Here is a 27,071-nt window from a genome sequence, read left to right as displayed (position 1 = left end):
TGAGTCAGTATTAACAGTCTTCTACTAAAGCCACTAGACCAAACTTGTTACCGTCCAGAATATTATTGTATTAATTATTATTAAAATAAAACCTTATGACTAATTGTCAAAGTTTTCATTCATTGGATTATCAAACATCCCGTCTAATTCAAATTTTAAGCTGCGAACCGCAAACTACCACCCATACCCGATGGGTGGCAACCATTCACTGCAAGTACTAAATCGGTTTTTAGTGTATAAGAGGTACTACATGGCTGCTCCAAATAATATGCCTAGACCAGCCAACCTTTTATAACTACTCAATCCTTACTCGTTCAGCAAAATCTTGACATACACAGCCGTGGCCAGTACAAATTCCATAATAATCACTAAACGATAATACCGCATCCTCGCTGTGTTCTCTCTCCTTTTTTTCACCCACTATATTCCTATTTGCTTTGGCTCAACTGTTAAAGAACTATGGGCATAAAATATTGATCACGCTAGCAACCAGCCCATCTCGTCTGCTGTATGCCACCACTAAATCACCCCTTAAGTTTTACGGCAGTTCTAATTCCAACAGATACAAATGTCATAGTACGTCTAGAGATTCCTAGTCAGAGCACCAAAACGAAAAAAAAAGAAAGAAGTAGTGATCTTTTAAAACAATACGATATTTAGCTTAAAATTTAAAGGCAAATTACACGTATAACGACACCCTTACTCGTCTATTTTGACGGAGATACGTGTCATTATTTTTATCACAAAATAACTTTGTAACCGGCTTTTTTGGTTTTTATGAAATATCTCAGAGAGTTCTGATTTTTAAGAAAAACTTAAAGCATAAAAGTTCTTAATCTGATTATTCTGCCCAAGAATGAAGTATAAACAAAAATAAGAAGAATTTTTCCATTGTTTACACAAGTAACAAAACAAAAATTACGAAAAAAAATACAATGCATGAAATTATAAGTTGCACTATTCAAAATTAAATAAAAATCAAGCATTTTACAGACTTTAGTATGATTTCCGTTGTACGCCTGATCGTAAAATTTCCAAGTCGCAGCTTGTTGTAAAATTATAAGAATTTTGATTATGTGTAAAATGTGTCATGGCACGCAATTGACATCTTACTTTTTGGAATCTGTGTAGAATAAACATTTTCTTTTCTACATTAAATTTGGATTTGTAAGCCAAACAAATAAAAAAGTTATACACAAAAAACCACAAATACAAGGCCGTAATATCTCTTGTTTTAAACTTAAACAGAAACAACTTTGTGTAAGTGACTACACTTACTTCTATATGAACTTCAAAAAAAAGTTTCTATAGGACCAATGGAACCTAAGATACGATACTTTCAGTTTTATACACATTCTGGCCGTTATATTTGAATTTTCGACCTCGGACCTGCATACTCTTTTTAGTAATGGTTTACTGTATCATACAAAACTTTCTTCTTATCGATTTGGTCAACCCTTTTGCATATAACAAACAAAATATGATTACTAACTATTAAAATATACTACTTTGTTTCAACCTTAAATATAAGCAAATGTTTAGAATTGAAAATATTGCATTTATTTGTTGGATAGCCTCTTATGTTATTTATAAGCATAAATTAAATGTAAATTTTCATCACGTGACTTGGTATAGGAACCATTTGAATTGTCCGGTGCGTATCTAAGTAACATGCAACGTATCATTAATTTAAAGTCAACAAACCATTAATTTTGACAAAAACAACTGAAATATCAATTTTTTAAATTTTACTTTTTCTCCATGAATTGATGCATTTATTCCAGCTTCATGCGAGGCAATGTATAACTAGTATTTAATTAGATGAGATTAAAACAAATGTATTTTTTTAGCTATTTTATGCACATAAAATCTACTGTGATATAATTTGCACTGTCTAAACCTTCGAAAATGACAAAACAAAATTCATACCCTTCAGTTTGGTTTACTTCACTGAGAATCAGCTGTAAGGATAAGTGACTTGCTTTATGACCCAGGGTAACCATGTGGAATGATAATAACAGTTTTAAAAGTATTTTACTACTTGAGAAACAACTGAAATTAAAACTGAAGTTCTTTTAATAACGTAATGAAATGAAACTAAAGTTCGTGGAAAAATTTTAAGAACTTTAGCTTACCAATTTCAGTGAGAGCAAATTTTGCTCCTTGCGTTCTTCTTGCAGCAGCATTAGTTTCGGGTTCATCAAAAAATTGGGTTTGTTCTAAAGAAATATCCATAACTAAAGGTCTTCCAAGCCCACTGCTATTCAATATACCACTTGAGTTACTTCTCAGGGATGCCAAGCTTTCGGCTTCTTTTTGTCGGTGGCTAAGTGTTATGATTCCATTAAAGACATCTGATTCTCCATTAGAAACAATGATGCGTGGTGACAATTCTGAATCAGAGCACAAAAACATACACAAATTGCTAATTATCTGGAAAAAAAAATTATAAATTATCCTCAAGAAAAATACATGTACCACAAAAATTAAAGCACCCAACTTTCATATTGGATGAACAAATTTCTTGTGTATAAATAGTTCACTAAAATAAAATTGTATTAAAATTTTGAAAATATTTGAATACCGAGAGTTTTATGTTTGATTTAAGCGTGACTATTTTGCAATATTAACATCTATTTTGGCACTCAAGGTACTTGTGTTACTTGGAAATCGTAAAACTTGGGAATGTAAGAGGATAGAATACACGTGAAAGAAAGTTTTATATCCATTTATTCGTGGATCAAAGCGAAAGCAGTCGCGTGCGAGGTGTTAGGTTGGGAGGCTGATTGGAGAGAGCGGGCAAGAGAGCTGATAACGCTCGGGCCCGGCGCCAAAAGGTGTTCATCATACTCTGTGTCCACTGCTCATGCACTACGAGAGATGAGTCTAAGGCGCGAACTTATAAAGGCTCTATATACTGTACATCACACGTCCGAGGCCATGTGGTCATCGTCCTCGATGGCCATACTGGTTTGTGTGTGTGAGTATATTTGTGTTATGTTGTCTGTGAATTTTGTGTTATTTGTGTATACATAATTTTTTTGTTTGCGCTGCTCTCTTTACATTATTATTGTATAATTATATTCATTGTGTGGCCATTATTTATTCGTTTATTCTTTTTATTATTATTTGTTTTTTATTTTTTTATTTTATTATCTTTTTTTTTTTTTCCAAATCTGCACACATTTTACGTATAACCCTTTTTATTACATCGTCGACCTCAATGATCATCACGGATTAGTTGTTAACTGAGCCGGTTGTCTTCTACCTTCTGATCCTACCCGCCCACCTAGTAGCACTTTTACCTCTCGTGCGTTAACCATGGCCCTCTGAGTTGACAAGTCTTGTAGTACCGAGTCGGTGTTCGATGGTTCCTCTCTCGTCTGCCTGCAATCATTCTCAAACCTTTAAGTATTATTGGACCCCCCCATTTTGAGAATCCAAAAGATCCGGCTGCCACTCCTAGTACTATTTCCGCTGCCATCAATGCGTATTCCTTCCAGTTTGAGAATTCCTCCTTCGTTTGTACTAACTCGTGTGCCTCTTGGAATACATCCACTAGCTTTGTACCTGTTTTTATCCTATCGTCAAGTCCGTGCTCCTAGTTATCGAGCTCCTGTGATCCATCTCTTCTTATCACTGCTTCTATTAGTTCCAATAACATACCTCCTTCAGCCCCTTTTACCTTTTGTATTATATTCTTCAAGTTTAGATTTGTGCTTTCAAGCTTCATTATGCGATTTTCATTTTCCTCTTGTCCTGGATCCAGTCTTATATCCGATGCTTCAGCTATACAGTCTCTTGCTAAGCAAACTACCCCAAAATCCACCACCTTCAGTATCTTGTGTTCGGAGTGTTCTCACTGTACGTGGACTTTGTCCTTTCTCGTGGTGGTAAAGGCATGTTGGTTTTTAGCACGGAGACGTGTCCAAAATGTGCCCTTTAACTTGGCTAATTTTATCGAACATTCTTCCGGTTTCTTTACTGCAATCCCTAATGTGATACGTATTTCACAGGGCTGGTCCTCTTCGACCTCCTGTGTTGGCTCCATTTGTGTGCATATTCGTGTTCTTCCTAGTCTTTTACATAGTTTTATAACCTTCTGCGGTATTGGCGTAAATCTTCTCTCACTAACACTGCTCGCTATGTATTCGTATGTTGGCTGTAAGTATGCCACTAAATCCGTATTATTTAAGCCTTTTTGTTCCACTGGCAATGATGATATTCTAAGAAGGTCCGAATTTTCTTTCGTAACCAGTGGTATCCAAATGTAATATATTATTCTGCCGTTAAATACCTTGGTCGGTATTCCTGAAATTTCTCCAATTTCCTTATCTGTAGTTGTATTTTCCCTTACTGGGAACTGTAGATCTGGTCTCAGCTGCTCTGCCAAAATTTTCGCTTCCAAAATCGCTCTTAATGCCGCATCTGGTATATGTGTCGTTTTCCGACTCGCCAAGTATATTATGTCCATCGTTGTTCCAAATTTTGTTATAAGTTTCTCGGATAAATGTTCAAATTCGCCCACCATTTCTGTAACTCTGTCATGATCGCTGAAGTATTTTGCAAACATTTTTAAACCTTGCTCGATTATTCTCCCAGCTTTATCTTTAAACGTTTGTATACTCTGAAGATATCGTTCATGGTTTCCATATGTTATGACTCTAATTTGGCCCGTTAAGTACTTAGTTGTTTCTGTTGTGTTAGTCGGGATCGTCTCTACTAGCTTTTGTATTTTCTCTTTTTCAACGTCAGTCACAACCCTCTGCAGCGCTTGTACCGTCTTGATCCAATCACCGATCTTTTGGCCTGCTACTGTTCTATATGCCTCTTTTATCCTATCCAAGGCTCTTAGGACTTTTTCTTTTGTGTACTCTACTTGTTCTATATATTCGTGTTCCTTTTTTACCGTCACCTTGCATTTCCATTTTGTTTGCCTTTTCGCGGCTAAAAACAAATTTACCTCCTCGACAACGTCATTCCAATCTACATAACATATCATTTTCCAAGTTGATGCGACTGCTTGGACTGAGCCCAAGCTCTCTACTAATATCCCAGGGTTTCTTTCAATTTCCTCTATCTCTCTTGGTTGCTGTGTCACCGGCGTGGTTCCAGCCCTTAAACACAAGATTTGTATTTTTGTTTTGTTGATACAGTTGAATGACTGCTGATCTCATAAGTCGTCCGATATCCACGCTTACGAGAGAAGTACACTATTTTGGTCTTGTTGCCTCTGATATCTCGTTTTTAATTTGCTTCTTACTCTTATGTGATTTGTTTTTGTTATCCTGCTTTGTTCCTCGAGTTCCCTATTATCTAATTATCTAACAGTTGGGTTTTTATAACGCATGATTTCTTCATTTTATCCAAGTGTGTAATTCTTGTTTCATTGCCACGTTTCAGTGTCATATGGTGGTTCTTGTAATTTATTCCTACGATTTTTGTATGGTCCTTCGTAGTGATCCTCGTATTTCTTTCTCGGCTCTTTAAGAACATAGAACACTTCCCCTTCCATAAAAAATCTTGTGTTCAATTTTTTGTCGTTATAATATTTGGACCTGTACTTCGCCTGAACTTGATTCATGGCTGCTATTATTCTTAGCCGCGTCATTGTTTTTATTACATCCTCTACATATTCATCATACGTTTGTTCATTCATTGTTTCCTTGAGGCTAGATGGAATTCTAGCTGGGTGGCCCAGCAAAACATCTTGAGGCGCTATCCCTGTTGCTGAGTGTTTTGTCGAATTGTAAGCGCACATGCACATGCCCAAATGATCGTCCCAAAAGTCGTCTTCTTTTACGTACGCCTTTAAATATTCCGTTAATGTATGATGCATTCGTTCTATTGCGCCGTTACTCTGTGGATGGAAGGCTGTTGTTCCTATTTTGTTTATTTTAAATACTCTTGCGGACTTTTCCAACAGTTTGTTTTGGAAATGTGCACCTCTGTCTGACAGCTCTTTTTCTAGGGCGCCAAAGTATGCAATTACTCTGTTAAAAAGTTCTTTTGCTGTTTCTAAAGCCATCGCTCTTTTTACTGGTACAAGAATTATGTATTTCGTGAGCCAGTCCTAAATTGACAATATGTGACTATTGCCATGTGCCGATAGTTTGTTTATCGGGCCATAAAAATCATAGCTGTTGGATTTATATAACCTTTCTCGTGAAGCGCATCTATGGCTTCTGTGTCCGGTATGTTTTCTGTCATTGTACAGAAGGCTAAGTTGTCAATGTATCTAAATGGGTGTTTGTTTATTTTCTTAAGCCTTTGGAATGGTGGTATATCATTATCTTCCTCTGGCTTCCAGGGTGGTTTTTGGACTAGTAGTCGTGTCCTGAAAGCTCTGTACCTATCTAAACCTGGTACACTTATAATGATTTTGCCATCATCCGTGCTTTCGGCATTACCATCTGCCCCCATGTTCTCATTAAGTAACGCTTTTCCATTTTCAATATCGCTACTCTCTTTTTTGTGGCTTTCATTGTTTACGTCGTCATCCAATATTTTTGGTTTTTCTTGTTCCGCTATTGGGCTTGGCTCATCCGGTGGTTCCGGTGGGGGTGGTGGTGGATTGCGCTTCTTTGGTATTTATTTTTCTTTTGATTCAAAATCTGACCCATCACTCGTCTCGTGATCTGTTTTGTTTTCTTCCTTTGTTTTCTTCCTTTGTTTTCTTACTAACTCTACCCTTGATTTTCTGTCTCGTATATGAAAACTTGTTTCCTTTCCTTCTCCTCAATGTTACTTGTCTCGCCCCTCGTACTATCTTACTGTCTTTATCACTTAAATTTTTGTATACCACATGTGCTCATATTTATCTTTTTTTATTCCAGTGTAGTGATGACACATTGCAGGTCCATCTCCGTTTACGTAGTGTACACATGTGTTCTTTTTAAACTCCTGAGAACAGACAAAAATGCACTCTCCGTCCCCAAACTCGTAATCCTTCCTCAAAATTCTCATAGTGTTTTTCGGGTCGACGCAGTTTTTAATATGTTTAGAATGCAGTAAGATTTTCTTTAGCTGCTTAGCTATCAAGTCCAGATCGAACAGAACAATAAAACTATAAAACAGGCAATTACTATCGCCTTTTATATCTACTAAATACCACTCTTTCCATGGCTCTGCATAATTTCCGTCTGATCCGTGTTTTAGCTCATTAAGTGCATCGTTTGAAATCAATTGGTTCTTTTCGCTTGATTCTTCATCATTCAAATTATCGAACGCCCCAGACGTCTCGCCATGTTTAAGGATAGCTTTTCTCCCTGATTATCCCACGAAAGATTTGCTCCTTCACTGCTGGTCTTACCTTCACTTTTCTCTCTTCTGAGCTTCTCTCCTTACTGTCGTCTTTCTCTTTCCCATGCTCTGATCCATTCAAGCATATTTTAATTTCCTCCGAATTATTGTGTTTAACTTCTGATCTTTTTTCCCAAATCACTATTATATTTCCTTCAGTCTGTGTGATTTTTACAGGAGTTAAAGAAAAATTTTGTCTAATTCTGATAGAGTGTCGAGCTGCCTTTGTCTTTTCTTCCTTTGCTTTAGCCGTGTTTGGTGGTCCATGACGACATAAGATGTGCTCGTTTTTTGTACCCCTTTTATCTAGCCCTTCTCTTTTTTTGTGTGCTCCAATTTATTCTCTAGTGGTCCCTGTACTAAGATTTTCATTTCAGTTTGTTATTTCTCCTCAGCTTCTTCGTCTGAACACAATTCCACTTCAGTCTTTTTCTTCCTGGGTTTTTTATGTGATGGATCTGAATCTGATTCCACTTCTACCTTCTTTGAGTTACCATCGATCAGTATTTTTGATTTTGCCCTAATTTTGAATACACGCGCTGGTGGGCCATCACTTACAACGCCCTCTTCTTTCTCTTGTTTATCTGCCATTTAATATAGTTCTACTCACGGTAGTTCTAGGTTCTTTTCACCCTCTTTTATGACTGGGTTCCTTGAAAGAGCATCTGGTGCGTTGTTTGAGATACCTGGGCGATAAATGATGTCGAAATCATAACCACGCAACTCTGCTTTTAATCTGTTAAACTGAATGTCAGATTTTTTGGACGTGTTAAAATGTTTCAACGGCTCGTGGTCCGTAACCACCGTTAACTTCCTGCCATATAGATAAGATCTAAACTGTTCCTTTGCAAAAACTACTGCTAGCAACTCTTTATTATGCGTTTGATATCTAAGTTCACTACCCTTGAGGCACCATGACGCATGTTCACCTGTGTATCTTTACCTATCTCTCCCTGACTAAGGATTGCCCCGATGTCATAATCCGACGCGTCTGTTGTTACAATGAAAGGTTTACTTAAGTCCAGTGCTGTTAATACAGGTTCCGAACATAGCGCATCCACTAGTTTTTTAAAGGCCTCTTCCTATTTTTCGCCCCATTTAAACTCCGTATTCTTCTGTGTCATTGTAGAGAGTGGTCACACCATCTTTGCATAATCTTTAATGAATTTTTTGTAATATCCTGCGAATCCAAGAAATTGCTTAACTTTCCTTGTATTTGTCGGTCTTGCATTTTCTTATGCAGCGTCTATCTTCTTCGGGTCCGTCTTTATCTTACCATTTCCAACCACGTGACCAAGGACTTTTGCTTCTTTCTTCAAAAATTGACACTTTTTGCCTCTATGGTCATGTTTGCTTTTGCCAATCTCTCTATCAATTTTTTAAAGCGTTTCTCGTAATCTTCGAGAGTTGCTGCAAAAACCATGCTGTCGTCCTTCTATACTTCAATTTCTCGCCCTTGTAGGTCGGCTAGAGCTAACGTTATCGCCCTCAAAAATGTGTTTGGTGACTCTGAGCACCCCATTGGCATACGTTTATATTGATGATGCTCGGCGGGTCCCAAGAATGCAGTTTTATGCGCATCATCTTCTTGAATTTTAATCTGGTGAAATCCACTCTTCAAATCAACTACTGTAATGTACTTAGCGGCCACTAAGTGCTCCAATATGTCGCTTTATAAGAGTAGTGAGTAACAGCTTCTAACTGTTCTTTCGTTCAGCTGTTTGAAATCCGTGACTAGTCGCCACCTCTTCTCACCGGTTTATCCTGGCGGTTTAGGCACTATCCATACATTTGAGTTATATGGGGACGTTGACGGTTCTATTATGTCCAAATCCATCAATTTTTGAATTTCTCTCCTGATTTATTTCTTCACCGCGGGCAGGTATCTATATTTTCTGACCATGACTGGCTTATTTGTTGTAGTCTCGATTTTATGTACAATTAAATGAGTTGTTCTTAACGGTTCCCTGTCCAACCCAAACACAAACGGATCCATCGATATTAATTTTCTTATGTGCTGTAACTCTTCTTCATTACAGCCCTGAGTATCAATCAGTGTCATAATTTTTTCAAATCTTTTTTTGACACTTTTTACATCGTAGTCTTTTTCCGAGTACGTGTCGATGACTTTAACTCCATCTACGCTTTTATATCTCAGCCTGTATTTTTTTTCTATTTCTTTTTCTTCCAATTTGTCTTCCTCGAGCAAGCCCACGAATGCAGTTTTTTCTTCTCTGGCGCCGTCCCCCACGTTGCCAGTTATTTCCCTTTTCTTTACTTCTTCGCACTCTATTAGATCCACTTCCGGTACTGTAATTCTCCTTTTTTTGTTTGAAAAATTAACACATTCCGCTTATATTTTACCCTTATTACTTGTGCCGTAAAAGTCTCCAAAATGCACATGTTCTTCCACATCTTGAAGTGGCACATATCCAACTTGAATCTTTCCAAATTCTTCCTTGACTCTTATAACCTGTCTGGATCTTGCTGCTATCTCGAAATATTCTGCCGTCTTCAGTGGGATTTCCACACCACCTAGGCTAAGTGTATTTGTTCTTGCGCTTACCTCGCCATTGTATTTTTTAAACATATCCCATCCAAGAATTCCGTCTACTTCGATCGGAAAATCCTGCGGGACTACATGAAAGGTGCACTTCGTACCATGGATCATTGCGTCCACCGTGCCTTTCGTTTTACGTTTTCCATAAGTTATTCCAATTATTTTTGCTTTTACATTCTCATCCAATGGCGAATTTTCTTTTATACAATCTTCTTTTAGTATCGAGATCTTATCACCCGTGTCGGCATAGAAATCTGATCTTTTATTTCGGAAATCCTCACCCTCCAGCGTTACTGTTGGCGGTCTGCGTCCTACTGCTGCATAACTAATTAGTGCCGTCGTGACTTCTCTCTTTTCCTCTTTTTCTATCGATTTATTTTCATCTTTCAGAATTTTTTTTACATTTGGCTCGATTTTTTGACAAGTATTAATTTTGTTTTTGTTTATCTCCTTTCCCCACGCCTCCAACTGTATAGGTTTTTTTCTTTCTCTCCAATTTTTCTATCGTTTACTTTTCGTCCTTTACAATATGTAACCACTTTTCCTTGATGCTCGATGTTGGGGGAGTACTCCGAGCATCGTTCTAAAAATTCAGCTTCTGTTTACTAGAGATATCACCCCGGCTGGGTTCCGCCTCCCTCGCATCCTGTGTCCCGTTTGTATGTCTAGGCTCATAACGCTAGTTATTTTTCCAGCCATAATTATTGTAGCTATCATCCCTACCACTGTCCCTTTGGCCGTAATTTCTGCTATTCGGCTCATAATATCTATTATTACTATTGTTATTATTTTTATTATTATTTTCGCGATAAGCATACCCTTTTTCGAAATCTCTTCAATATCTGACGTAGTTATATTTTTTCTCCACCTGAGCCATATTATTATATATGTAATCTCCGGGTCTTCTTCCACTATCATTATACGATCTTCCACCTCTTCTTTCTTCACCCCTATCCTGGTACCTTGTATAGTACGATGCTCTGGTCTCCTAACCGCGACTTTTTTTCCCTAGCAGCCCCTTTTCTATAACGTGCCACAATGAACGATACTCTTCTGCTGTTTTCCCAATTCGGCCACAATAGTTACAGTGACTTACTTCGTTTTCTCTTTTGTTAAATTCTTTTCCCCATCGCTCATTTTTATTGCTGCCCATTCGAGGTGACTTCATAGCCATCATATCCTCGACTTTCAATGCCAATGTAATGGCCTTTGTTAGGGGCCTACGTTATGGGCCTATGCATTGAAACTTTGTGGTTGTACGGGGGATTAAGGCATAATATATATTGGGTCACTACCTCTTTTTGGATATTTTTCTTAAATTCCTGCCTCAACATTTCAGAAACTTCAAGGTTTACTTCTTGAAGTCCCATGGCCCCGTTGAACAATTTTTGCATAAGATCTGAGTATTCTTCCACAGACTCCTTATCCCTTTGCCGTTCCGACCTAATTTTCACCATAACTATCTCTGTGCTACTGATGGCCCCGTACCTTTTTGTAACCTCCTCGACGGGATAATATCAGTTACATGGAAGATGCCAGACCTGAACCAAAAAACACAGCAAACAGACATTATAAAATAAGTCAGACTAATATTCTACAATTAAATTAAAGTATTCATTCCAGATCAATCGAGCTTATATTTTAAAGTGAATTATGTAAAAGTTTTTCTGTCATGTATGAGTAGTAAAATAAGAAAAATGTGTTATAAGACAAATAGAAATGACGAGTGTTGTCATGTTAAAAAGATGTTGTTGATTTTAGTTAAAAAGACGTTCAATTTTGCCACCAACTTCAATGACTCAGTCATATTTTGTTTGGCAGCAATAAGTATTCTTAAAATTCGATAATTTTTAACAGATAGTTCTTTCTTTGCGTGAAGCTGATTTTGTCAGCTACAACATTGAACAAAAAATCAAATGACAGATTATTAAAAATTTACAAGATTAAGAACCAATAAAATTGAAATGATAAAAAAAAGATCATTCCAGCCTAATGTTATGTATAACTGAGAACACATAAGTATCTAATCACACGTTATAGAGATTAGTGCAGAGATTTGAGCATCCCCTAAGATTCTGACAACACTCGATTTAAATAATTTAAGTTCTCTTATTGATCCCTGCATATTTAACCATTGACTCTCTAGACAAGCTGGCAAAAGATTAAGGGCTCACACACCTGTAAGCAGTGAGTTTTTATCTCTCACGCATATCTTTTCCAATGTCTCTCCATAGGCGGTGGTCCAAACCCGAAAAAGACACAGCAACATTTGTCAATTGCAGCAATCCTGCATGGACCTAAACTCAACCCTAAATATTAAAAATATTCAAATTTTTATTTGATTCATTCAGCAATTCGAGTAATATTAACTAATCTTAAGTTATTCTTTCTGCACAAATGACTAGAAAATCGTCTTGTCATGACAGACATTTTTTTCAAAAATAAGTTTGGTTTCTTTTTCTCGTGACCTACAGCTTCTCTTAGAAAATTGTTCATAAGAAATTCAGTTTTGTTTCATGAAATGTTTTGTCAATTTCATAAACACTAAGTCTATTAAAATGTTTGTTAGTTGGCTACGCATTAATTACACCTGAAAACTTCATGTAACTTTAGTTACCAAAAGCTCGCAACGCACAAGATTTAAATAATGTGATTATTTACACTAAGAAAGCAGTTCATGTGCTTCATAATCTTAACTGTCCAGTTAAGCAATACAAGTAAATAGTGCAATATGTAATTCAGAAACTGTACCTGAATTTATGGAAATCTCAGAAGATGTTTCAAGTGTTACTAAAGACTTTCTTTAAATAATGCATTCATACAATTAAATAAGCAAATCCACAGGTAAAAACAAGCAGTTTCAATTCATGAGATGAATATCCCCTCCCCCTCACCAATCACGTTTCTCTTGTCATAACACTTATTACGATAAGATATACCCTGACACAAATGGGACGTCCTTCTACAAACCGAACACCTTTTTAAGCAACATAATTTTTATTCTGGACGCTCGAAAGAATTAAATTTTTGCGGCTTTATTAATTTTGGGCTTGAAAAGTAAATTTAACTTTTCATAGAATACCATTATTTGTTCATCAAAGAGATTTTGTGAAACATCAAAGAAATATATTATTAATTAGTACATGAATAAAACTATCCGGTTTTGAACCAACAGAAAAAGATTTAAAAATAGTATTTTGTTATTCATAAATCCACTACGTGATAAAAGTAGATCAATGTAACGACATTTATTCTTCATAAAATTTATAACAATTCAAACTCAAGTCATAAGTATATACTATATGTGTATATATAAATGACTAATAAAACTCAAAACATTTCAAGTTAGACATCTAGACCCAAAAACATAAGAATTTTAAAATTGTGATGAGAGCAGAGATTACGATTTTGACCTTGTTTTTTCCGATGAACGAGACTACAAATAGGAAAATTTGGAAAAAATTTATTCTTCTTTTTTAACAATAAACTCGATGTATTAAAAATTTGGGTAAATCGTTCATTTTTATGTTCATTGCCAACATCCTTAAGTTCTCTGGTATTAAATTTAAACTTTCAATCTTTATATTATTATTATTATCTCTATCATTAACTTAAAATGTATACATTGTAACTAGGTCTTTATTGACGTACTTGCCTTGCACTGAATTTTAAATTATGAACGCATTATTCTCTGAAAAAGTGTAAATGCTAAGTCACTCATCTTTCATTAATGTCTTTATTTTCGTTCAAAAATTTATATTGTTTCTTAAGTAAAAACTATGTAATGATTGAATATTGAATTGAATCATTATGAATTTGTAGCTAAAGCATTTGTAAAAAAAATCTTAAACAATAAATTAGAAACTTTGTAAGGAAATGCTGGTTTTAACCATTGTTTGTATTTAATGTTGTCTACACATTTTTCTTCAAAATTTTTTTCTAGCTAATCTATAAAATAAGTAACTCTACAGTATTTGTAGCATAACCCCAGGTAATAGTAAGTCAATGTCACACCACATATCATCCGATCTAAACAATAATGTTTGCTTAAAGTCAAGGAGAATTAACAGAAACTAAATAAAATTTGCTCCATCAATCGATAATTGTAGATTTTTCTGTATTAAACAAACAATAACAGAATGAGTATCAGCTGCTCTAAAAGTTTTTTAGTCGAAAACTTGCACATTTTGAAAAACTGCATCTTTTAGTTGAACGGCTCAGTTAAAGTGTATCACACAATTCTTTAAATAATTTAAAATCAAACGTTTCTGCATTTGAATTCTTTTTTTATTTTGTTCAACTAAGATGTAATCGTTTTTACCTCACATTGATCAAGTGTAAGCATCAAACTGTTAGAAATTAACTTTGATATTAACTGTACATGCATCCAAGCCTTAATAGTGTTTTGGTATAGGATCGCTAAATACTCCCTTATATTTTTAGAGACATTTTTTGTGACGGTTATTATACGCTTTGTAAAACTTAAGAAGAACTTAAACATGTAATTTTTTGTAGACAAGTATCTAAAAACGTTTTTGTCTAGTCAGTTTGGTTTTGACAAGTATTAAAACTTTTATTTCATCCAAAGTTATTACAATCTTCGTATCACCGTCATTACTGTCGTCGAAATAATCATTGTCTATTGTAAAAACTATTTTATTAATTGTTTTCATAATCTTATTCACTTTTTTTTTAGAATACTTTTAATACGTTAATTTTTTCAAGATTTTCTCAACAAATTTTCAACAAATAAATAGGAAAGTGAATTTTAAAACTTGTCCAGTATTACAAAAATGTTTGAGTGCTATGCAATATTTTTAGGAAAACTTTATCATATTACATTACAGGTAATGAAGAGAAATCTTGATAAAAGTATAAAATAAAATTTGCAAAAACAATTTACAAAAATATATGCCTAGAAAAATATAAGGAAGCAACACTTCATGGGCATAGTGAAACAGCAGTAATCAGTGATTGCTAATATTTGAAGAAACCCAACTACAGTACATGAGAATTCAGTAATTTTGTTACGTAGTCTATTACAAAAATTTTAAGATTTACATGACTATTATTTTATACACATTTATTTTTAAAGTGTGAAACTAAGTTTTCTACCTTTTCTTTGATCAATACTCATGATATATACGCGAGACGCTTAATAGACAAATTCTTCTGAACTATAGTCACTTGCTCATAGCAAGTTAAACGTAAATAATGTAACGCTTGTTATCCTTTAGCCTTGTAATTATAAACTCATAATAGAATGGATCTACTGTTCACTTATCTCTTTACAAATTCTACATCCTACATACTGTCAATAAGTCTCAAAGAGTAAAAAGAAATACACACCATTATCATAAACTATATAAGAGGTTAGAAAAACTAACCTTTAAAAAAGCAAATGGTACAAAGGCTTAAACAGAACAAAGAAGCAAGATACTAAATAGAACACAGCCAAATACCTAACATTAAATTTGTTCCGAGACTTGGTCATAGATTTAATTGGGTTTATCATACAGATTATAAAAAAAAATTATCAAGCTTGTTGAGGTTTTTGATTGCAGTTAAGTTATTTATGAAGTGTATAGCAAGTCATGTTACAAATCAGGCAGTCATTGTTTACTACCACCAAGAGCTGGGATTTAAAACCAAAAAGAACTTTTATAAATATATGTTAGTTGACCACGATACAAGCAGCAAGCATCATGAGGATGCAATTGCTTTAGTAAGGAAATGCTGTAAGATAGATTCATAACTAATGACATGCGATCAAAAATTAAACAAATACAAAGTATTTCCTTTTTTAATCTTTTTACTAATATATAAAGCAAAGTCGCTTAAACCGTTGTAATTGCTAACCACGAAAACTACTCAACCGATCTAGCTGAAGTTTTGGATACCGATTCTTGACACTTCCTAGATGGTTTTAGTATAGTTTTTATCTTAAAAAAGAACATAATAGTAATAAATAAGCTCAAAGTTTTGCAAAAATACACTAGCTTTTCACGTTAGTTCAGTAGAATCCACTAGGTGACGTCGACATAAAATCGAAGCTAGGTGCAACAAAATTAAATTAGTGTGGTTGTAATAGGCCAGAGCGTCTCGAAAAATTCTTAAGTCGTTTACCAGAAGTACATCAGACTGCATCGATAATGTAGATGGTAGTCGTGCAGCTGGGTATATCCCGGTTACTGATGACGTTCTTCTCCAATAGACAAGTGACCTAGGTCTACTTTCACCCTGAACCTCCAGGACTGTCAAGGGCTACCAATAAAAATAATTTGTGATCGATAACGTCTTCGGTGGAATAGAAGGAGCCGTGTCTAGCCAGAGCACAACCTGCTCCAGTCACTCAGAGTAATGTGGCCGTTCCATCATCCAGCCTGATGCCGTCAGAGAATGTTTTACTACGAATGCGAGCCAGGAAAGACAGCCCTGAAGAGTACGGGTAGCCACAACGGCCTCTTTCTTAGTGGTCGTCCCAACGGCATACCTACAGAGAAGGTATTCTCTAGGCCCACTTTCCTGACTAACAATGAGTGGTTGGTTACACAGGGAACGACCTGAAGACGAGACATTCTTTGGTCAGCGGTGTATCTCTCTCCATCATAGTCTCCATGCACAGAGACTTGGAGAGTAAGAGTCAAGCTACCTGCAGCCAGCTCTCCATCATCAAGAATAATAATAAGGATAGCTTAAAGTTTCACCACTGGCCCTTTTCAGGGTCATTATAAGTATCGTTCTCTACTTAACCATTAATCTCATTGGTTTTTTTAAGGGCCATATAAATTTAAACTACCTTGCAAACAAATACATTTTTACTACCATTTTCGGAAACCATTGGTCGACTAAAAGACTATGTTAACTAAAGACGGCCACTATTTAACCAAGTCAGTCATTCACTGGCAGAGATTAGTAGGGAGATTGCTGACTGCCATGCTACGGAGTGTGCCCACTTTTTTCCAGTGGTTCGAGCGCTCCGCCGCGGCCAAGCGGCCGAACCAGGCGCACATTTTTTTTTTTATTTGAGAAGCACGGTAGGGGTATGAGAAGAGTGGATTCGCGTGGAAATGTCCATATAGGCGCACATTTTGGAGACGCGTGGAAGGGGTATACCGAATGTGCGCCTACGAGGAGAGGAGTGGAAATATCGGCAATATAGCTGTATATATCTGAACGCACAGCCAAAGCAAGCGACGACACGAGTTTTGCTTTTTTGAGAGTCTTTGGACTCTGCAACTGAGTACATGCTATGTATAATATGTATATATTTAACTGACTTGCTCTCGCTCTGGCTTCAATGTTATCCATAAATCTTATTTAATTAAATCGTGGAACTAAATGCTCATTAATTATATACACATAATTTTGATTTTAATACATTATGTTTTAACTCTCCCGTACTCTTAAAATTCCCAAATTCATTTATGTTTTCAAAAAATTAACCACTAATTTATTAATTTCACACATCCTAACTTCTGTAAACTGTAGGACAAGCTCCGGAGGATATCCATGAACATATGTGACTTCGAAAGATTTACATCCCGTCCTTCGGATAGCTAAGATGGATAAGGTTTATGCCCCTACATAGATTTTTTTGCACTTAAGGGTTCAAATCCACTTTATGGTAGATATTTTTTTGAATTTTTTTTTATTCAATGTATCATTTTGTCTTCATTTCTTTTATTTATGTTTCGTTAAAATATATATATGTAATCAACATTTTTTTTCGGATACATCAAAACAAATTAAATTAATATTGATACTTTGATACAAGGCAATTCTATAATTTTATAATACAAAAATAACTTTTAAGGATTTCAATATAATTTGTGTATTTTAAAACTCCTAAGAAATTGTGAACATCCTATTTGCGACAAAAAAAAGCCACCCGTTTACTGCTATTTATTTAATGTTGAAATTTTAATCAGTAAATGATTTTGATGAACACAATATAAAATAGTTTTGTAAATATTTTAAAATTGTTTGCAAATCTTTAATAAGGTGTGCTACTTTTATTTATTTTTAGACAGCCAGAAGAAGAATAATGAATGAAACAGTTCGATGAATAAGTAATGAAATTTATTCGGCAAGATTCTGAGACTAAACATTTTTTATAATACCGCAGTATTTTGTTAAAAACAAAAAAAAAAGTGAATTACCTTTAAGGGTGATGATTGTAATAAACATATTTTTAGGCTGTAGATTATAAAGGAACTTTAATCATTTATATTGAATGCAGGAAAAGCATCGTAATATTTTTAACAATGATACAATCGGGTGAGTGCAAGAAAGAGTCTTTTTAGAGTAAAAGTCAAGAAAGAGCCTTTTTAAATTTTCGGGCAGAATAAAGTCCTCTTGAACTAAAAGAAAAAGCCTTTTTATACAGAGGTACACTCGCACTGAGGTGTTGGCGTCGATTGGTATGATTGAGCCCAACGAATCATCGCTCAAGATTATTCTTCGACATTTTTGAGTTCTTATTTGCTCCTCACCCAGCTCTCGGTTGGTCTCGTACCCCTGTACGAATCCACACATTTATTCTATACTTGAGAGCAAAACGAGGAGTTTAACAAAAAGATATCAATGCCTTTTTAACTAATTTGTTTACTTCTATTTTAAGGTAGTAATGTATACATTTTTATAGATCAATTATATACATACACACATAAATGTAGTACCAACTTAAAATCGGAGAAATAAAAATTAAAGGCTCTTTCTTATATTCAGTTTGAAAAGGCTCTTTTACGCCTATTACTCTGAGAAGACCTATATTATGCTAACGTAATAAATTATTTAGAATCAGGAATTGTGAGAACTAACAAAATTTTTTAACTACGAATTTCTATATTAGTAAAAACTGAGTCTGGGTCTATTTCTGCTAGCAAAAACTTCGATTAAGTTACGGGGATGTTGTGATATTTCATTGTTTTAAGAAATTTCTGAAAAAATTTGTATAGGTATGTTTCAGTATTATAAATAACATGTTATAATTTTAAAGAGCCTAGTTTCACCGTTTTAGAGAAATAAAATCGCGAAGTTGGCCACTTTAACACATGCTTTTAGATGGACTTGTCGGAAAATGCACGTTTTTACTCATAACTTTTAAAATTTTCTTAAGAATATTTTAAAAAATTAATATGTTAGGGTTTATTATAGTTGAAATAAGTATACTAAAATTGAGGAAGCCTAGCTTCCCTGTTTTTAAAATATAACAGTTTAAAGTTCAGTTACAACATTACTAAAATACCTATTAGTGATACAGTCCGAGGCGAAAGTTAGGTTAATTTGTTGTTTTAACGTTTGTGTTTACTTTCCTGGGCATTTTTCTGTTCCATGCACCTAATTTTTAAATTATTTACCTGTTTTGTTAAGAATAATCACAAAAAAAACATTTCTAACACGAAAATTCAATTTTGAAATTGACTGTACCACGACAACCCCCTCAAAATAGTATTAACATATATGTAAATGTTTGTAGTGCAAAATCTTTCAAAAATCTGCAGTTTACTGAAAAAATCGACCAATTATTTATTCTAGTTTTCCATTTTATTCTTAAAATCGTGAAGTATTCAAACTATTATTGTTTATTGTAGTTAAGTGCATACTTCTTTATGATAAATTAATTCAGCTATGATTATCAATAATTAATGTGTAGAGCTATGTAGAGTTTTAAAATACACAAATTATATTGAAATCCTTAAAAGTTATTTTTGTATTATAAAATTATAGAATTGCCTTGTATCAAAGTATCAATATTAATTTAATTTGTTTTGATGTATCCGAAAAAAAATGTTGACTACATATATATATTTTAACGAAACATAAATAAAAGAAATGAAGACAAAATGATACATTGAATAAAAAAAAATTAAAAAAAATATCTACCATAAAGTGGATTTGAACCCTTAAGTGCAAAACAATCTATGTAGGGGCATAAACCTTATCCATCTTAGCTATCCGAAGGACGGGATGTAAATCTTTCGAAGTCACATATGTTCATGGATATCCTCCGGAGCTTGTCCTACAGTTTACAGAAGTTAGGATGTGTGAAATTAATAAATTAGTGGTTAATTTTTTGAAAACATAAATGGATTTGGGAATTTTAAGAGTACGGGAGAGTTAAAACATAATGTATTGAAATCAAAATTATGTGTATATAATTAATGAGCATTTAGTTCCACGATTTAATTAAATAAGATTTATGGATAACATTGAAGCCAGAGCGAGAGCAAGTCAGTTAAATATATACATATTATACATAGCATGTACTCAGTTGCAGAGTCCAAAGACTCTCAAAAAAGCAAAACTCGTGTCGTCGCTTGCTTTGGCTGTGCGTTCAGATATATACAGCTATATTGCCGATATTTCCACTCCTCTCCTCGTAGGCGCACATTCGGTATACCCCTTCCACGCGTCTCCAAAATGTGCGCCTATATGGACATTTCCACGCGAATCCACTCTTCTCATACCCCTACTGTGCTTCTCAAATAAAAAAAAAAATGTGCGCCTGGTTCGGCCGCTTGGCCGCGGCGGGGCGCTCGAACCACTGGAAAAAAGTGGGCACACTCCGTAGCATGGCAGTCAGCAATCTCCCTACTAATCTCTGTTCACTGGCAGTCATCACAAGCGGAGTTATTCGTCGAAAGGATGGAAACTTCGGTGACCGACAAGCCTGTATTACCCTCTCGACTCTAAGCATTCAACCAGGAATCTCCAATCCTTTCCAACGTCTGCACTGGGCGAACCTAACAGTTATGAAGAAAAAAAAAATTGAGCCAACAGAACAGTCTCCAACGAGCAAGCATCACAAATCAATATTCCAACCTTAGGTTACCAAAACAACTGAGTCTGCAAAAAATAGATAGTGCTTGAGACACTAATGTTTTTGACGTAATGCCAAGAGACGTTGGGAAAGATCTCTAAAACTAGCTCCAAAGCTTCCGTTTTATAATTTTTTCTCCGATTAGTGTGAAGCTTTTACAGCAGACCAGAGAAGATCACCCTAAGGTATCTAGGCAGTCACATTTGCTGGAAACTTCAGTCAAGAAAGAGTTTACTTAAAAAGCTCACCAGTTCTATTTAGAGCAATCGGACGTCGAACTACCTTGCCAACAAATATATTAGATTTCAATAAAGTTGACAAAAAACAGCCGTTACGGCTCACAAAAGTCTCAACCATACCAAAAGTTGCAAGAGGGCGAATTACAAGAAAAAAGTTATGTGCATCTAATGAATACAATTTAAGGCGTCAAGAAACTGATGCAGAACATTTATCGCGATTAAAACAGCAGCTTCAAAATTGACAAATAAAGAATTTATTGCGTGAGAGATCACCTTTTTAATCAGTACCCTCATAGTAATTTCTTAAATCTTCTAGATTTTTAAACAGGTATAATATGTATTTGTAAAAAATAGCCCTTTTCATATATTATGCAGGAGAAACTGCCAATCAACGGACCTGATAATTTTATGGCATAAAGAACGCACGGTACTTATCAGCATAATTTTATTTTTCTTACTTTTTACAGCTTAATATTTGACCGAATAAACTATACGGATTTCGAACAAATATATTTTTATTAAGAAGATTTTTGTTTTGAGAAGTGTCAGGAATGGATGTAAAATGTCTAACTGAAAACATTTCACATTGCATGTCAACACACTACGGTGTTCCATTTAGTAAGTCTCAGGCGTAGCCGAGACGAGGGGGCCGCTAGTGAAACAATAAAGCATCAAATTGGCGATGACACGAAATTTTATTAGTCATGAGATAGATTAAAAAAGTAAATCTATTAATAACATCAGAATGAAAAGACAAATTTGAGTCGAAAGTCGAAGACTGAAAACCCCTCTGCCTACTTTTTAACAAGTGACAAAATTTTTAAGTGCTTATCCACAATCGAAAAACCCTTTGAATATTCTATACTAATCAAGAAGCCCTTTAAGAACTTGTCATAGTAGATTAAAGATATACAACGGTAACGTAAAATAAATTATGTTATTGTTTGGTGTATTATTGGGAAAAAAAAGCCAAGGGAGAAGTAAACACAAAAGATTTTTATATTCTTTGTAGATTTAAAGACACTAAAAGAATTATTTTACTATTTCTCGAATGTTAAATAACTCTCTGAGTATTTCATTGTAATGAATCAGGAGCCCCTACAGTACATATCAACGATGAAACAGGCACCTGAGTATGTCTAGACGATCAAAATACGTTCTAAATGATATATATGTGTGTGTGTGTGTGTGTGTGTGTGTGTGAGTGTGTGTATACACATAAATACATCAAGAAGCCCTACAATGCAATAAGTAATAGGAACCTTTTGTAATTTATGAAAAAAAATAAAAAGTAGCAACAAGAGAAGTAAACAATATAAGTTTTTTAATATTTTTTGTGTATTTTTAGATGATAAAAAAAAATTATTGTATTTCTTACGTGTCCTAATAGTAAGGGTCATGATTATCTATAGATATGACATAGAAAATTCAAGGGGTATTTTTATTTTATGGTTCTTACAGGTGACTTCATCTACTCATGTATGTCAACGTCTGTAAAGTTTGTACGCCACTTTTTTATAACAGCTTTCTGATTAGCACCAGGATTTACAGTTTTTTTGCATTTTATTTGCCCTTTAAATCCCAATTTTGCAGTTGTTTATTAAAACAATAACAACTGAGCCACTGACAACTTCACAGGAAGTTAGCAGTCCACTTACCCCTACAACGACAACCAAGCCGACTGCAAAATTCTGCATGGGCTAGGAATTTGCAGTTTTTTTGCATTTTTTTGACTAGTCCAATGCCGATTTTGCATTTTTTAATTGTTTTGTAAATAACGACATGCACTGCCAACTTTACAGAAAGTTAGCAGTCCACTTACCTCTACAACGACAACCAAGCCAACTGCAAAATTCTGCATTGGCTAGAAATTTGCAGTTTTTTTGCAACCCTTCGAATAGTCCGATGCCAATTTTGCATTTTTTAATTTTTTTTAAAATAACAACGTGCTCTGCTAACTTCACAGGAAGTTAAAGGTCCACTTTCCTTTACAACGATAACCATGCCGACTGCAAAATTCTTCATGGGCTAGGAATTTGCAGTTTTTTTTGCATTTTTTCGAATGGCTCGATGCCAATTTTTCATTTTTTCATTTTTTTTTTTAAATAACGACGTGCGCTGCCAACTTCACTGGAAGTCAGTAATCCAGTTACGCTCACACTGGAAAACCTTAATTAGTATTCGTTTTTTTGAGATGTCAAAAAACAGTATAATATTATCAATGTTTTTACAAAATTGTGACAAAAATTTGTTAAACATCATATAAAGTTCTTTGACTTACGTAGTTTGTAAAGAACCTGTTGAAAAACTTTTGTACAATTAGTTTTAGTTTGAAATCTTTTTAGACTTTTTTTTGATAAGTATTATAATTTCAAATGGCTGTCAGGCATTTTGTTTATTTTTAGAAGGTTCTACTTTACCAACTACCTTGTTATAACAAATTCTTTCTCATTAAAACTTGTATAACTGTTTCTAACCAAAATAGTTAGACGGCACACAAAGCTAGTCTTTTCAGAGATAAATCAATTGCAAGTGGTAGCAACTTGAGAGGGAAAAATTACAGCTCGTGATAATGAAACTGTACTCAGTATAAACTGTAAACTGTAATTAAAAAAAAATAATGTATTGATTTATATTGAATTCATGCAGGACATATGAAATAAAAAAAAAAATGTTTCCATTTACTATTATTGAAAATATTAAGTTTGATTTAATTCAAAGTATTTTTGGGAATTTCTGCTTTAGCAACCACTCGGCTTCAATTAATCTTCACTACGTACTTATTAAATAGCTATTTTTACGTAAAATGATGAACAAAAGAACAAAGCTGGTACTGTGACGAATTTATCAATTGTGTATTTATTGTAATTATTTTTGAATTAAGAGAGACAGACATATTTGTCATATACTCGTTATAATCAGGCGTTGCCACTTTTTTTTCTTAATGTCCAACCAATGACAAATTTGGGCTTGATTTTTTCCTCATCGTACAATCTGTGTAAGTTTATTTATTATTTTTAGTGATAACAGCTTATGAATAATGAAAATTACTCTAAGTAAGTAGGTAATACGGTAAGGTGGAAACCAAGGATGACTTTCAGGTGATATACTGAATGCCCGTAAACTAGATTAAAAGTCAAGAAATATTTCTTATGAACAGTGATATTTTATTTATATTTTTGCACATCCTTATTTAATTTTGTATTAAATCACAGGCAATAAGTTATGTATAAAATTATCAGCATATTCGATTTCCACACCTAATATTTACATAAACACTTCTCATGTGTATAAAGATTATGTAGTTTTATATTATCGTAAAGACTACAAATAAAAACGTGTATAAAAAATTTTCAATAGATCTTTAGCATCTAAAAATCTGATTAGCAAACCTACATATTTGTGTTTAGTGGCTAAATAGAGAATAGTTACATCTGAAAACAGTTTTCTTGGAAAGATAGATTATTGTTCATTAAAGAGTTAGTAACGCAAAACTATAAAAGTACGAGTTATTGTTCTACCTTTACGTAAAAAATGAGTTTTGGCTTTATTAGACTATTTTTATTTATATTTTTTTTGTGTTGCGTCTAGATCATCGAAAAAAACAAAACTTCCCTGTCTGAAACAAACTGCAGTAAAGTGACCAATTTCATGTTCAGTTTGTATCTCGTTCCCGTGGTACGTCACGATGCCAGCAAAAATATATTTTATCTGATTATTCTTTAAAGTTGTCGGTAATGTTTTTAAAACTGTATTCTAGTCTTTGATTGATAAGTTATAAACCTCGAGGCAGGTAAGTTCGCCTGTAAGAAGCATATAATTGTTATTCATGACAATGTGTATTGAAAATGATTTTTTTATGTTTTGTCAAGACTCTGCAAGCACTTTTTCTGTAACATCAAATCAGTCTCGGGCCTTCTGTTGTTGATGTTGGAGATTTGTTTGATCATAATTTTCTTATTATTAAAAGTTTTTGATTATCATCTTTCTGTTCTTTATCTAGTTATTCAAAAAAAGATAAGTTTTTACTATAATAGTAATGGAGTGAACAAATGTACGTAAGAATTAATGAAAAAAAACTATCGAAATTTTGCACTCTCCAATAACCATACACAACTTCCACAATTTTGTACAAGACTAGATATTATATAGTCATTTGCAATTTAGAACAGTTACTTTATTATATTTATTTTTCTGATACGTAATGATAAAGTACACCGAAACATTAAGAACTAGATTAAAAATTGATTTCTTTAAAATATCAACTTTTGAAAATCGACAAAACCAAAGTTAAAAAAAAAATTGATGAATTTAAAATGTTTTCTTTAGTGATGATGGGAATCCAAATGAAAAGAGCCTGGTTTTATCAATATTGGTCGAGAGGAGAGTATTCTATGATGTAACAAATTTCGCTTGCACACATACACACACGCGCGCGCGCACACATACACACACGCGCGCACACACACACACACACACATGCACACACAGAGAGAGACTTTTGCTAAAGTACCATAAATTAATTCTAAACTTCATGAAACATATTTATATATCTATGCAAGCGCGTAGTGGCTCAGTTGGCTAGGTTGTGGATCGGCACGCGGAAGACCGTGGTTCGATTCCCGGAAAGTGCAACATTTTCAGGAAAGTACCTCTGTGAGTTTTCATATGTGCTTTTTCACCACGCAATGGTCCTCGTTAATGGATGGGGCGACCTTCTCGCAGCAAAATTGCCTGTTTCCCCTTACCACCCTCCTGAAAAGGGAGGCCTCCCTATCCCTCTTCCCTTCCCTCTCCCAAGTGTCGAGTACCCAGAGTAGTGCCTCAATTAGAAGCCGAACGTATGATACTACAATAAAAAAAAAACAAAAACAAATTTATATATCTATTCATGAAACAATAAAACAAATTTATAATAGCGTCCACTCAAAAAAAAATTTTTTTTAATTTAAGGAGTGTTAGCAGACTGTTATTTTATTTGTAAAATAAGTTAATTTAAAGGGAAAAAAGACTAAAAATTTTAAGTCATCGAAATATCATTTATAAATTTAGTTCTCTCGTACAAGAAGCAGTAGTGTGCAACTACAAAGTTTGCAAAGAGTAATCTCTGCGATAACGTTTTTTTAATTAAAAGTAGGCACTTTTTTCCCGGCAATTTTTAGTTACCACTATCTTTTAATAAGCTGTCAATTTGCTTTTGAAATCTATACTTCCATTCTTCTCAATTTTTTACCAAATATTTTGTCATTAAATATTTAATTTAGAATCGTGTTTTTAATCTCCCTGGTGAAAGGCACTCATTTTTTGTGTCCTTTTTGTTTCCAATACAGGCCTGTGTTTTTTAAAATCTTCATTTCTTAGATTTTAGATAATTTTTTTAACAAGCTAGTATCTACAGTTTTACAAAGTGAACATTTTTACTCTAGCTTGTATTCAGACAGTATATAATAAGTGCTCTTTTTTAGGTTAATGTTACTTACCGACATGATCGCTAGTCTTCATACATCAAATGTTAATAATATTTTTTTTGTTATTACTTTTATGCACATACGTTCTAAAGCCTATATTAACAATAAACTTGTTATTACAGGAAAAATAGAAGAAAAAAAAAATTCATTTCAACGCTAAGAAGTCCCTGCTAACTTCAGATTCATCGCAAAGTGATGCTCAAAGGCGTAAAGGACATGCCACACTTCACGCCCACAGTAATAAAGAGTACTTTTCAATAGAAAAAATTAGTGCCGTACCCAGGGGAAGGGGATTACAGTTATGTGGACTGTCCGCACAACTCCACAATGTTATTAATGTATATGTTAAAAGCATGTCAAGTCTGCAGATGTCACCTAACATAAACATATACAAATGTTTATTTGCATAGTCGAAAGTTTACCTAAAAAAATTCTGGGCAAGCCCTTAAAAAAGGATACATTACTTTCTCTGTTTACGATTAGTATAAAATCAAACAATACGTGTATGCTTTAGCATGTAAACGCTACATGGACTGATATATGTAGGGATATAGAAATCATAATCTCAGGTTGCATTTTTGGCAAAACTGCGCCGTCAATGAAGTAAAAATTTTAAAATATATTAATCAAATACATAAGAAATGATAAAGTTTTTATTTATATTTTTTAAGGAAAGT

General features: G+C 34.2%; 1 protein-coding gene across 3 annotated transcripts in view; it reads right to left on the bottom strand.

The window, feature by feature from the left end:
* Positions 1-27,071, bottom strand: part of Hel89B (histone acetyltransferase 1) — a 779,777-nt gene that overhangs the window by 529,515 nt on the left and 223,191 nt on the right. For all 3 annotated transcript variants that reach the window (XM_089593764.1, XM_089593765.1, XM_089593766.1), the window contains one exon: positions 2,136-2,433. In XM_089593764.1, coding sequence (XP_089449890.1) covers positions 2,136-2,433 — 298 coding nt within the window. The remainder of the gene's footprint in view (positions 1-2,135; positions 2,434-27,071) is intronic.

This window comes from Copidosoma floridanum, unplaced genomic scaffold (assembly GCF_036245765.1).
Source record: "Copidosoma floridanum isolate Cflo_tuat_1 unplaced genomic scaffold, Cflo_Japanese_pri ptg000020l, whole genome shotgun sequence".
NCBI lineage: Eukaryota > Metazoa > Arthropoda > Insecta > Hymenoptera > Encyrtidae > Copidosoma > Copidosoma floridanum.
The sequence above is the reverse complement of the archived record's forward strand: the minus strand, read 5'-3'. Positions and strand labels throughout refer to the sequence as shown.